At 38.2% G+C, this 13,595-nt stretch overlaps 1 protein-coding gene across 1 annotated transcript in view; it reads right to left on the bottom strand.

Moving 5' to 3' along the window:
- Window positions 1-13,595, bottom strand: part of dnah7 (dynein, axonemal, heavy chain 7) — a 111,663-nt gene that overhangs the window by 70,977 nt on the left and 27,091 nt on the right. Inside the window, exons 26-28 of the mRNA XM_052142623.1 lie at window positions 9,904-10,006; window positions 8,269-8,396; window positions 5,745-5,957 (exon numbers count right to left, since the gene is read on the bottom strand). Of these exons, the coding sequence (XP_051998583.1) occupies window positions 5,745-5,957; window positions 8,269-8,396; window positions 9,904-10,006 (444 nt within the window). The remainder of the gene's footprint in view (window positions 1-5,744; window positions 5,958-8,268; window positions 8,397-9,903; window positions 10,007-13,595) is intronic.

Here is a 13,595-nt window from a genome sequence, read left to right as displayed (position 1 = left end):
TTCCCACTACTGGTTGCCTAGTAACATTCATAAATGACATTCACGGATGCCATCCCATTGCTGTTGACAGCGAATCAGTTTTCTTGCCGCTAAAAACAAACATTTTGGAGGGAAAAGACTAAATATAAATGGAATCAGTACATAAAATGTTTTATATCAAAGATGAACGAGAAACAAGGCGTGCTGTTTGCCATAGCGGCTGTTTATCTGTGGTGAAAACACAAACGCCGGTCTGTCTGGGTCCACAAAACCATTCAATCTCGGAGTCAGCACAGTGAGTACCACCGGCTGGTGCAGGAGCTGCGGCTGGTTGAAGTCCGGTTCCAGCAGTACTTCAGGCTTGACAGGACCGTTTGATGAGCTGCTGCAGAGGGTGGGTCCCCTGATCTTTCCATTACTGCAGGAGCTGAGAGAGAGAGAAGGATCACGTGAGCTCTACCATCTTCTCTCGTATTGGCTGTCGCTCCCCTAAGTCACTCTTCATTTGAATAAAGTTAAACTTGTCTCAACTTTGTCACGTCGCTGGACACGGCCACATCAGGTCGCCAATGGTCATGACAGCTTGAGTCGCCGGAAGTCGCTGTGCTCTCATTGAAAATGAATGGGATGGTGTCGCTGTCTCACGCGATGTCACTGGCAGTGTGAACGCAGCTTAACAGTTTTATCTGCACATTTCAGAACCGATTGTTTTGTGAACCTGTCACAATGTAATGTGAAAAGAAAAGAGGCTATTGTTGAAGGATTATTGATATTGAAGCAAACCTGGTTCTTGAAGCAAACCTGCACTTGTAGTTTCTCATTCCACATTTGAGGAAAGCATTTACAATGTATTAAAGGCACAGTAGCAAGAAACAACCCATTTAATTTTAAGTGTCAGAGATAGAGTAGAAAATGGTCATGAAAAAAATAAATATGATTGGTTGGTTTTGGAACAGAAAACATTAGATTCTGCATCAGTTTTCGCATCTCATTCAAATGGTCCCTCGGGAGCCACAGAGGAGCAAGCATGAGGAGAGGAGAGAGGAGCACAATCAGCTTTAAGAACAAAAGTGAGCCAAGAGCAAAGCATGTTGAGTTTCATGTGTTCACAAAGAACACAATCAATTTCAGCGAGCACTGTGTCAGCAAGGACTCAACCCAGGCTATATACAGAGCTCATACTGAATGGGTGATCCGCTTGATATGGAGAAGAGGAGGCACACAAGTCTTGAGCCTGTAACAAACTCTTTTAAAATCTCTGCGCTCTATATTCTATCCTCTTGCGTCTCACTCATATTATCCTTTGGTTTCAAGGTGGTGACCCCTAGCTACCAATGCAGCATCAAAGTTATCAACTTGAAAGGGAACTTAAGTTAGATTGTAAGTGGGCCTAAAGGGGAAACATTAATATTATACGACTCCCTTAAATGCACATAGTCTTTACAGAACCAAACTGAACAACTATTTGTCAATTCAGTTACATAATTAAAAGCATGAGACAGCATGTTTATGGTCCAGAAATAGCACGTTGTTTAAAAGCAGCCGCTTAATGAACATTTAAGCCCTGTTTACTTGCTCTGTGCCACTAACATCAGTGCCTATAAATCAGAGACAAATGAGGATCTTCCTAATGAAGAATTCTCTTTTTCTCTTGTGCATACTAAGTACATTTTCAGTTGGAGGTTGATTTCACATAAAAGTATAACACTGTGGTGCTATAAAACATTGATTTTTTTGTTTGAGCGGCCCATCCAGCCCAACACACCAACAATGGCTCGATCAGTGGTGTGAGTTTGGGGAGGTACAATCTGTTTGGACAACCAGTGATAGATGGAAAATCTATTCTGCACTGATTGGCAGCCAGAATTCTTGAGGGTCACGTAAGGTTTTTGTTCTCAGTTTCAACAGTTTGTGTTTTTCACAGATCTGCAATTCTCTGGGCTGCTGATAAACACTATTTATATTAAATGTCAGATTCATTTGGCTTTGATCCACAGCCAAAATGTGGAGACAGGGAGAGAGGAGAAGGAGCATGCAATGGGAAATGAGACAAAGTAAAAATGTTTCACTCCTCTGACCCATGGTAACTCTATGCTGATAACAGTGGCAAGTGAAGAGGAACTGAGCAAGTTGTAGTTTGTAGTCATTCAGAATTTCTTTAACAAGTTTATAGGGCACACAGAAATGGTGGCTCAGCAGAAGCAGCTAGCACCAAAACCTATAAAGCCTACTAAATGAAATGAGATGTTAAATAAAAAAGGCTTTCAAATTCAAAGACAAAATTAAAGCTGATTCTTTAAATCACCATTAAAGATTCAGTACACAGATGTTGTAAATCAAAGTCCACGATTAGAAATGCAATGAAAAACACCACACATTTTTACAATCCAAAAATTAAAAAATAGCTGCAAGCTGTGATTAACAGGGTTCAAGCCTTTAAGGTCCTTTAAGTACCTATGTAACAGATATTAAGTATTAATAAGAGTCTGTTAGCACCTAAAACAATGATAAAGTAGCTTAATTTTCTCAAACATAAGGTTAGGAAGCACAAAGATATTGAATTGTTTACATTCCTGACTGTTACAGCACCATCAAGAGGCATAGATGGGCAATTTTTTCATGTGTCCTCAGACTGACCTCCTACTTAAGTGTTTTAATTTGGTGATGATATCTCATTTAAGAGTTTTGACCTTTTAAGAAAAAGTGTCCACGCCATTTTGACGTATTGTTGCAACAGTGCATGGAAAGCTCCACTGCACTGGTATGGTTCCGATCAGGTGAACGGCCTAGGACTAGTTTGAAAAAGTAGCTTTTTAAAGTAAAATATTAAACAAACGATTTGTTTCACACCAATGGTTCTTGAGGCAAAGATGTTCATAATGAGGAGAATATGAATAAAGTGTTTCTTGTGAAACACAGCAGTATATACAATGATCAATCCACGCATCTTATCACGTGGCTTGTTGAGCACGTTACCGTGGAGACATAGCATGTGTGGTGGCTTCACGCTATTCTCCGTGGCATCCACACACAATTCACCATGTGCTCCACTGAGAGCAAGAACCAAACATTATAGCAACCATGAGGAGGCTAACCTAATGTGACTCTACTCACCCTAGCAACAGGGCCAATTGGTTCCTTAGGAAGCCTGATTGGAGTCTCTCAGCACGCCCTGGATTCGAACTTTCAACTCCTGGTGTGGTAGTCAGTGTCTTTACTTCCTGAGCTACCCAGGCCCCTTACATTTTTAGATTCATTATACCCCCCACCCCCACACCCCCTTAAACTTGACATCTATATCAGTTGAGTGACACTTTCAAAGTCATAGTGTGAATATATAACCTAATCTTTGTATATAGCAGGATTTTTTTTAATTCAGCCATGTCATAATTATTCAACCCCTATTGCATGTAGCTGTTTCTTAAATATGTAAGGCTACACAAGTAATTGTTTTAAAATTTAAGCTCAACGTTGTAAGCAAAAATGTATTTCTATGCAAAAAATGCAATTAAAAATAAGATGTCTCAAAAGCTAATAGAGGAGATTATTTCATTACTCAAGAAAGGTCATGTCCAAGGCACTTCAATTTCCAATAGACAAAGATGTCACCACCATTCAGACATTTTTTAAATATGGTACAACAGTAACCTTCTTGGGGTGTGGGAGAAAGCAAAACATCACCAAGGGAAATGTTGACTTGAATATACAAGAAGTAATAGGAAAGAAGTAGGAAAGTCCTGTGGAGTCCTGAAAGAAGGTTTTATAGACGTAGGACACTAAAAAGAAAGTGAGTTTTAGACCCATGGGTCAGCAGTACATCTGGAGTAAGATGACAAGGTGATGACAAGAACGACACCATCCCCACAGTCAAGCATGGAGGTGGGTCAGCCCTGTTATGGGGGTGTTTTGCGGCTGCAGGAAATGGCTATCCTGACAATTTGTCTGACAACACTCTTTCAGATTTCAGGCCATTTTGCAATGAAAAATGTAATGCCTTCAGTGTGTAAATAGAAGCTAAGTTATCACTGGTCTTTCCATCAAGACAATAACACCATGGAAACATCAAAGTTGTATCAAATCTGGTTCAGGGATAGGTTGTGGAATGTCCTTAAATGGCCCTTTCAGTCCATCATTAAAATCCAATTGCAAACCTTTGTTAGGATTTCAAGGAAGCAGTGGCAGCACAGAAACCAAAGAATGTCAATGAGCTGGAAGCTTTTGCTCATGAGAAATGTGTACAAATTCTAATAGAGAGGTTCTGAGAACACTTACGTGAAACATTTATTTGCTGTTATTAAGGGTAAATAACATGCTCACATGGATGCTCCACAAATGATTGAGTATGGGGTTTGAATATTTTTGACATGACATTTGTGGAGAGAATTAGTAATTTTTAATTGTAATTTTTTATTTTTTCTCAAAATCACACAAATGTGTATTAAAAACTTACTTTGACTGTTTACTGAGGTTTTATTTTACATCACCAGAATATATTGCTGGTCAGGGTGTTGAATCATTTTGATTGCAACTGTCTGTGTATCAAATTTGATGACAATACCTCATTCCGTTCAAGAGTTATAACCATTTCCGTAAAAGCTAATGTAAGTGCAACGTGTTGGGACTCTGCTTAATCTTTATGCACTGGTTTGGTTCCGGTTGGGCAAACAGCCTAGGAAGAGTTCATTTAGAATTTTAATCAAACAATCCAAAATAGTGACTCCAGCCAGGTCTCCTAAGCAACCAAATTAGCCCGGTTGCTAGGGAGGGTAGAGTCACATGGGGTAACCTCCTCGTGGTTGCTATAATGTGGTTCACTCTTAGTGGGGTGCATGGTGAGTTGTGCATGGATGCCGCGGAGAATAGCGTGAAGCCTCCACACGTGCTATGTCTTCGTGGTAACGCGCTCAACAAGCCAAGTGATAAGATGCGTGGGTTGACGGTCTCTAATGTAAAGGCAACAGAGATTCGTCCTGCGCCACCTGGATTGAGGTGAGTCACTACGCCACAACAAGAACTTGGGAGTGCATTGGGAATTGGGCATTATAATTAAAGGAAAAAAGGGGAAAAAATTTAAAAAATATCCAAAATATTGGGAAAAGGAAGGGATGGAGCCAAAAATAGCTTTAGAATTTAGATTTAGGGGGATTTGGAACCATCCTTCCAAGTTTGGAATCTCTATGACTTAAGGTCTCTGATGCCCAGACACATTTAGGGCAGAAAAAAAGAATAATAATAAGAAAAAAAATCAGAACACTATATCACTTTAAAGTTGCACTTTGTAAGATTAATAAATTGCAAATATTAATATTTTGAGCTGTCAGGTAGGATTTGGTGTGAAATCGACATGTGTAATACAATACAAACACAATTGAAGATAAAACACTTGAATAATCATATTAAAATATACTGGTAATACTGGGATACCCTGTTTTCTATGTAAAAGTGTTTTGAGTAGGGAAACACCAATCCGATACCTGGATCGGTATCGGCTCCTATACTGAAGCTTTTAATGCTATTAGGTAGTTGCACTTTACTTAACTTTAAGGTTCAGCAAGCTCATGAAATATAAGGAATTAGAAGACATTTTCAAACATTTTTAAATGTATCAAAACGTAGACAGCATTTTCATTCAGACAGCATATTGTTTTTTGTCAGGTTCCATTAAAATAAATTATGTGTATAACAACAACAAAGTATTTTTATAACAATTTAGTATAACAACAATAATGCAGGATTAGGGGTATAAAAGGGGAACCAGGGCCTACCTTCAGGTTCCCTGCGGCAGTGAGAACAGATTTGACAGCCCTCATGCCATAATCATAGTGGTGCTGGGACGAGAGCTGCTCAGAGCACAGCCTATACGTAGCTACAATTTTCACTGAGAGAGGTCGTGCTCTGACAAATCCACAGGAGTACAGCACAATCTCAGCTATCAGAGCATAGTCTGGCACCATCATGGCTACTGTTCGAAACAGAGCCTGCAATAGACAATTACAAAACAATTACAATCATAGAACAAGTGCAATGATGAAAGTAAACAGTGACAGCAAGAAATAGTGGAATAATATAGAAACATTATAGATACTATTTAGTAAACTACTACAGTGCTGTGGAAAGTATTTGCCCCCATCCTTATTTCTTCTGTTTTTGTGTATTTTTCATACTAAATTGTTTTAGATCGTTAAACGTGATATAACATAAAACAAAGGCAACCCGAGTAAACACCTTAGAAAATCTAACACCTATATAATTTCAACATTTCTACATTTCTGCGAGGCTACGTTCCATACAGAAGCCTGCAGTCGGCACTTTAATCTGTCTTGAATACTACTATTCTGATGCAAGTGAAACTTTGTAATACAGCACTTTTCATACCACTGTATGCTTAAGATGATTCACTTATAATGTACAGTATTCCTCTTTGGTTGCTTTGGATAAAAGTGTCTGCCAAATGAATACATTTAAATGTATTTAATTTATCACCCATGTGAAAAACTTTCAATTGAATAGCTGGTTGTGCCACCTTTACCAGCAACACCTGCAATCAAACGCTTCTTATAACTGAAGATTAGTCATTCACAACACTGTGGTGGAATTTTTGCCCACTTTTCTTTGCAGAAAAGGGTTTTCCGAATAAACTGCCCGTTTAAGGTCCTGCAACAGCATCTCAATCGGGTTCAAGTCAGGACATTGACTAGACCACTCTAAAACTTTAATTTGGCTTCTTTTGAGCCATTCAGATGTGGACTTACTCCAATGTTTTGGATCATTGTCTTGCTGCATTATTCAGTTGCGCTTGAGCTTCAACTCACGGACTGATGACCGGACGTTCTCCTTTAGGATTTTCTGGTAGAGAGCAGAATTCATGTTTCCCTCAATTATTGCAAGTCGCACTGGCCCTGAAGCCGCAAAGCATCCCAACTATTGTATGATGTTCTTTTTTGGAGTTCTGCGTTTGATTTACACCAGATGTAACGGGACCCCTGTCTTCCAAAATGCTCCACTTTCAACTCATCAGTCTATAGAACATTCTCCCAAAAGGTTTGAGGATCATCAAGGTGTGTTTTGGCAAAATTCAGACAAGCCTTAATGTTCTTCTGGGTTAGCAGTGGTTTTCGCCTCACCTGTCTTCCATGGATTGCATTTTTGGCCATGAACAGTGAGTTTTATTGATGTGAGAGAGGCCTGCAGTTCCTTCTATGTTGTCCTTGGCTTTTTTGTGACTTTCTGGATGAGTTGAGGCTGTGCTCTTGAAGGAATTTTGGAAGGATTTGGAAAGTTTTCTACATTTGGAGATAATGACTCTCACTGTGGTTCTTTGGAGACCCAGAACCTATGAAATAGCTTTGTAAACCTTGATGTATTTCAATCACCTTTTTCCTCATAATTTCTGGAATTTCTTTCGACCTTGGCAGTGTGCTAGTGGGTGAGACCCGTTAGCCAACTTTATGAAGAAAACGTTATATTTAGGTGTTGATGTGATTGAACAGGGCTGGCAGTAATCAGGCCTGTGTGTGTCTAGTCTAGCTGAACCCCATTATGAATGCAGTTTCATAGATTTGGGGATTTAGTAACCAAGGAGGCAAATACTTTTTCACACAGGCCCAGTTGATATTGGATAACTTTTTTATTTTTCTTCACAAAAAAAAAAAACACAAAAAACTATGTTTTGTGTTTACTCAGATTGCCTTTGTTTTAGGTTACATTTTGTTTGAATATTTCAAACAATTTAGTATGAGATATACACCAAAACAGCAGAAATCAGGATGGGGGTAAATACTTTTCAACAGCAGTGTACCGTATATAGTAAGGCACAACAACAAAAGTCCATAAAACAGACTGAAACCAATTAATCATTATAAGAATAATAAATCATAATAATTAATGGATACAATGTTATTACTCAGTACTTAATTTATTACACTGTAACAAGAACGCTAATGTAAAATGATACAAATACTTTTCTCATGTTATTCCCATTGTGGCTAGCACTGCTGGGTGACCAGCAGAATGTCAAAGAGTCTTGAAAGTTATAGACTTTTATAGATTGTATTGAAATTCAGCAAAAGGCTTTGGCTAATTTCTGTAACTGAATCAAGTTTTTAATAAAAGAAAAATCTGCTATTTAGCTGCTGTATTAGTGATTTTAAGGCCAATAAATATATTAGACCTTCAGTTCTTTTTGCTGGAAAAAATTTTAGTGCAATTGGTTGAATCTGACATGGTCAAATTATAAATCGTATTCCATATGCAATGCACTTCTTTGAACGTAATAGGTTTTCTACATACCTTCAGGTTGTCAGGTAGTTCAGAGCGCCCCGCATAGCCAGGGTTCATGGTGATAAAGACAGCACAGGTAGGGTTCAGTTTCAGCTCTGTTCCCTCAAACAGCAGCATCTCAACATGGGCAGAAATACCTTTAGAGAAAAAATTATCTATACATCCGCACTTAAGAAATCTCCTATACTAAATACATTTCTGCAACTTAAAAGATATAGTTGAAATAGAAAGGGAACATCAAAATCCTGTCATTATATTCACCCTCATATTGTTTCAAGCCAGAATGACTAGTTAGGAGGAGATGTTAGCTATAATGTTAGCTTGTCACCTTTCATTTTCATTGCATCTTGTTCTCATACAATGAAAGTCAATGGTGACTAAAGCTAACATTCTGCCTAACATCTCCTTTTGTGTTCCATGGAAGAAAGTCATAGGGTTTTGGAACAACACGAGGATGACAAAATGATGATAGATATTTATATATATATATATTTAACTACAGTATAAGCATCCTATTGCTTGCATTAGCTGGACTCAACTTATTGTGTTCTAATGTAGGTGGGTATTAAGTTTGATACTGTGCTGGATTATTGGAAAGAGTTTTTCTGTGCAGTAGCTCCATTGATTGAACCTTTAAAGGGGTCATGACATGGTTTTTTTTATTGTATTATTATGTTCCCTTAGGTGCAATTATAGTATTAATATATATATTTTTTTTAAGAAAAACTTTTAAAATCTAGTGATTTATGACCTTTTCCCACCCTGTTTCTCATCCTCTGATTCAAACAGTCTGTTTTGGGGGCGTTTTCCATTTAAGACTTCAGTGTTAACGCCCACTGTTATGATTGGCTAACGTCAGTGCCTATGTATCAATTATTGACGCCCCCAGCCAGAACAATATGCAAGTAAACTAAGTAAAAACACTGTGATTATTCATAATGAATGAAATTGCGCTTTAAAAAGTAGTTTAAAGTTTAAAATAGATTACTTACAGTTTGCGTCGTCGTTGTTCCCAGAATAGTCGGCACGGACTTATCTTTGAGCAACAGTTTTCTGGCAAAGCCAGCATCATATTGAGATTTGTTCTCAAAACAGTCATCCTTAAAATGTACAGAACAAACGCTTAAGTTAACACTGCCGTGACTGGGACGTCCTCAAAAAATAAACTGCATCCATTTTTCCCTGACGTCTGGATCTTTCGGCAGCTTATTCAGAGGTTTTGTTTGACCACAGCCAGGAACAGCACATCTGTGTGGCATCGTAATTTTCCTGTGCACAAGTAGTCTCTGTCAGAGCTCGCTGTCCATCGACTGAACACTTGTGAGGCGCACGGCGATACGAAATGAGCGTAGTTGTCTTGTGCTGGAGGCGGTCATATGCAAACGCTGTTACGTCACTTCTAACCGACACGTCACTTCTAACCATGAATCCAGAACGAGCTGTATTTTGAGCTTGATTAAATAAATGATTCGTTTAGAATGGGGAGGACGTCTTAAAATATTAAACTTGCAGGATGTTTTAATGATACAAAGACCTCTTATATACCAAAAGATCAAGGCAAATTTGGTTTCTCATGTCATGACCCCTTTAAATACATTTAAATCACAGCTGAAAATAACTAAGAATGTGCAAACAAACAGACACCTCTCTGGATGGTTAAAATTTGCTGAGCCACCACTGAAAGTACTTCCAGATCAATGCGGTTGAACTCGTCAAAGCAGGCCCAGGCACCAGCCGACAGCAAGCCCTGGAAAAGACCAAGAATCTGTGCCATGAGTCTCATCAGATGTAGTCAGAACACTGTGTACTGCAGTATTATTATTACTGTTGTCAGTCAATTAAACATTTTAATTATGATTAATCACATCGTTTTTTGTTGTTAATCACGATTAATCGCATACATTTTTTGAAGTTAATCACGATTATTCAAAGATTTTGAAGGTTTTTTAAATTTAAAAGTATACAGTATATTCTTATTTTCCTGTTAAAATGCATTTATTTCCATCTTAGGAAAGAAAACAAAACAACAGGTAACAATATAATGCTTTATTAACATTTTCAAACAAAGCCTTCTAAAGTATAAAGATAGAAATGCACTAAAATAGCAACAATTCAAGTAACATTAAATGGTTCCCAAAGTCTAGTCTAGTAACTAGTCTACCCATAGTTTGCATTTTCATTGTAATTGGCAATAAATCTCTTAACCTGTTGATACGCACCCCTTTTTGAGCACATACCATGAAAATGACATACCTGAACTTAAATGGTTGTATTTACGGGACCCTTTGGAGTTTGGACACAGTTGTCGTATCTTTTGAAAGAGACACTTTGGGCTTTATTTCTCAAGTTTCAGAATTAATATATGTTGTTAATTTTTAAAGTTAGAGAAGCTGAAGTTTATAGTAATGGAAATATTTTGTGCTGAACGTGTTTTTATAATCTAAAAAAACAATAATAAAAGTGCCAAGACACCCCAGAAATACAATGTTCTCAAAGTCACGAGTCTAAAGAAGTTACGCTTCAAATTTGAAGATGATCGAATAATAAATGAGTTCCTGCAGCTTTAATCTCTGTAAAATCTCTGGAAGTGTTCAGAGTCAAATTAAGGCTCCGCCTCTCAAGACGACAAAATCTGACGGCACTGCTCGACTATTATGAATAAAACTATACCGCATTTTTAAAAATAGACTTTGGAGACGGGCTGGTTTTGTTTATGAGACTCTAATATATCAGATCATAAACAGTTTTACAACATGAATGCTGCTCAGATTGCAGTTTGTTGAAGAACGATGATGAAGGAGAGATCTCATGTAAACAATGGAGAATATTTCAATATTTCTCACATTTATCACTTTTATGGACAAAAAGTGCGATTGGATGTTTTCAATGAACACTTGTCATGGACGATTGACCCAAGTGTGTTGAACTGGATTCATCTGGCGATCGTGTTTTCATAATAAAAGTCCCGTTTTGATATTGCATGTGTTCATTTGTACTCCTGCACAAATAACTCAATTATTCGCATGCATTATTGCATTAATTCTGACAGCTCTAATTATTATATGTTCTTTTTTTATAGATACCATCTCTGTGAGCGGTGAGTGGAGAGTGGTGGTGGCGTAGTGAGTTAAAGCACATAACTGTTAATCAGAAGGTTGCTGGTTCGATCCCAACAGCCACCACCATTGTGTCCTTGAGCAAGGCACTTAACTCCAGGTTGCTCCGGGGGGGTTGTCCCTGTAATAAGTGCTCTGTAAGTCACTTTGGATAAAAGTGTCTGCCAAATGCATAAATGTAAATGTGAGCTACAGCATAGTGTTGAAACAGAAAAATGTACACTTATGCCCTAGGTGTACTTCCATTTTGAGGCTAATGCTCAGCGTCAGTGTACAGACGAACGCGAGGCCTACGAAAGCTAATTGATACCAGACTATTTCGCTTCAGCAGTTCAGACCCATAAAGATATCTTTATATTCCTTCAGACTCAAGATAAACAAATACAGGTATCTCCAGACCTCCTCACACACGTGCTTTTGATTCTTGCAAATGTTTTTGTTTTTATATTTGTTTCCTGTTTTTTAACAGTGATTACATCTTCTCCTAGCACTTCTTTGTGACAGCAACGGCTAAAATGTTTCCACCACATGGACCCACTAATTAGTGCAAATAACTCCAGACGCATGCGCATTTTGTGCGTTCAAAAATGCACGGTTAGAAAAAGTATTCTTTGGGCTTTACAAAACACTATTCACGACATACATTATTCTCAACTGTTGACTTTGTAAAACTTACTGATGCATGTGGCTAGAGTCCTTCCTATATTGTATATTTTTGATTACGCTTGCTTATTGATATTATACAAGCATATTCATGTATCCACAATTATGTACTCAACTATAATCATATACTTCACATTTATGTAATTAGCTTATATAACATTATCACTGTATTAATAATCCATGTAGTCCTTATATGTCCATCCTTGTACTTCTGTGTTTATACATGCATGTTACCAGAAGAAAGACTTAAATGTTCAATATGTGTGTTAGGAGACACATGTTGAACTTAATATATGAACTTGTCGCCCTTTTGACAATGTACAGAAGCCAGTTTGCACACACACACGATGCTTCTAAAGGCAATTTTCCACTGCACGTTATGGTTCGACTCGCCTCAACTCTACTCGCTTTACTTTTCTGAGCTTGCATTTCCACTGCAGTTTATTGCCACCTCAACGTGGGTGGGATTATAGGCTGATCGTCATAGTTGCGCTGCCTCTACTGCCGTGACATCATCTTAAACATGACACAAACTGATAAAAACAATAACACGACCGCTAGCTGTTAGCTACTAGCACATTGTGCTGCATAAAGCAGTTGTTACATGGTGATTTTACACAAGTGTAACAGTTAAATTGGCCTGGTTGTTTTAGAAGCTTCCAGTAGCTGTTCAACTAAATAAAGTGAAGCTTTCAAGCAGAGTATAAAGTTAACGTAACAACACGTACCATCCTCCATCTTGGATCAACGCCAGTCCAAGGTTTAGATAGCGTCCATTTGGTCGAACCACTTCCAATTTTCCTTGATGGTTCTGTAGTCACTAAAAAAGATTTTTTAACTTTTCCCTACACTGTTGGTAGGTCCGTGTGTGGCCAACGGCTGAGACACTTCCTGAGAGACTTCGTTTCGCTCATCGCTAACGAGAGGACCAACTGCACCTTGTTTACTGACCATGGCGTGGTTTTGCGCACAGCCATTTCTTTTTTCACAATTTGAAAGTCACGTGAACAAATGATACTGTTATCGCTGTTGCTAACTTTAAAACATGTGGGTTGATGTCGCGTGTCAAAAATCCAGTGATGCTGGTAGTGACGATTCTCCCTGACCAAACAGTGATCTGCAGGATTTTGACGTTTTGTATCGGCTCGGCTCGCTTGGAACCTTGACCAAGGTGGTACTAAAAAAGTACCAGGTACCAGGTACTATCCACAGTGGAAAACCCCCCAAAAGCGAGCAGAATCGAGTTGAGTCGAGTTGTACCGTGCAGTGGAAAAGACCCCTAAGGCAGGTGTTTGCACTTTGGTGAGATCATGATATATACAAGCGCTTGGCAAGACTGTATGCACAAGCTAGTGTGCAGCATGTTTCTTCCAATTAACCACAACTTTCACACTTTTGTTGTTGCATTTACTTACTTAGTTCATTAGACAAAGACAAGACTTTTTGTTGTTAAGTTTATTCCAGGACTTAATCATTGTATATATCCTTAAGATATATCTACTTAACACTTATAATCAAACATTTATTTTCTGTAGAATTGCATTAATTTTCAGTATT

The sequence above is a fragment of the Xyrauchen texanus genome, chromosome 14 (genome assembly GCF_025860055.1).
Source record: "Xyrauchen texanus isolate HMW12.3.18 chromosome 14, RBS_HiC_50CHRs, whole genome shotgun sequence".
Taxonomy (NCBI): domain Eukaryota; kingdom Metazoa; phylum Chordata; class Actinopteri; order Cypriniformes; family Catostomidae; genus Xyrauchen; species Xyrauchen texanus.
Note: the sequence above shows the minus strand (reverse complement) of the source record. Positions and strands in the feature narration are given on the sequence as shown.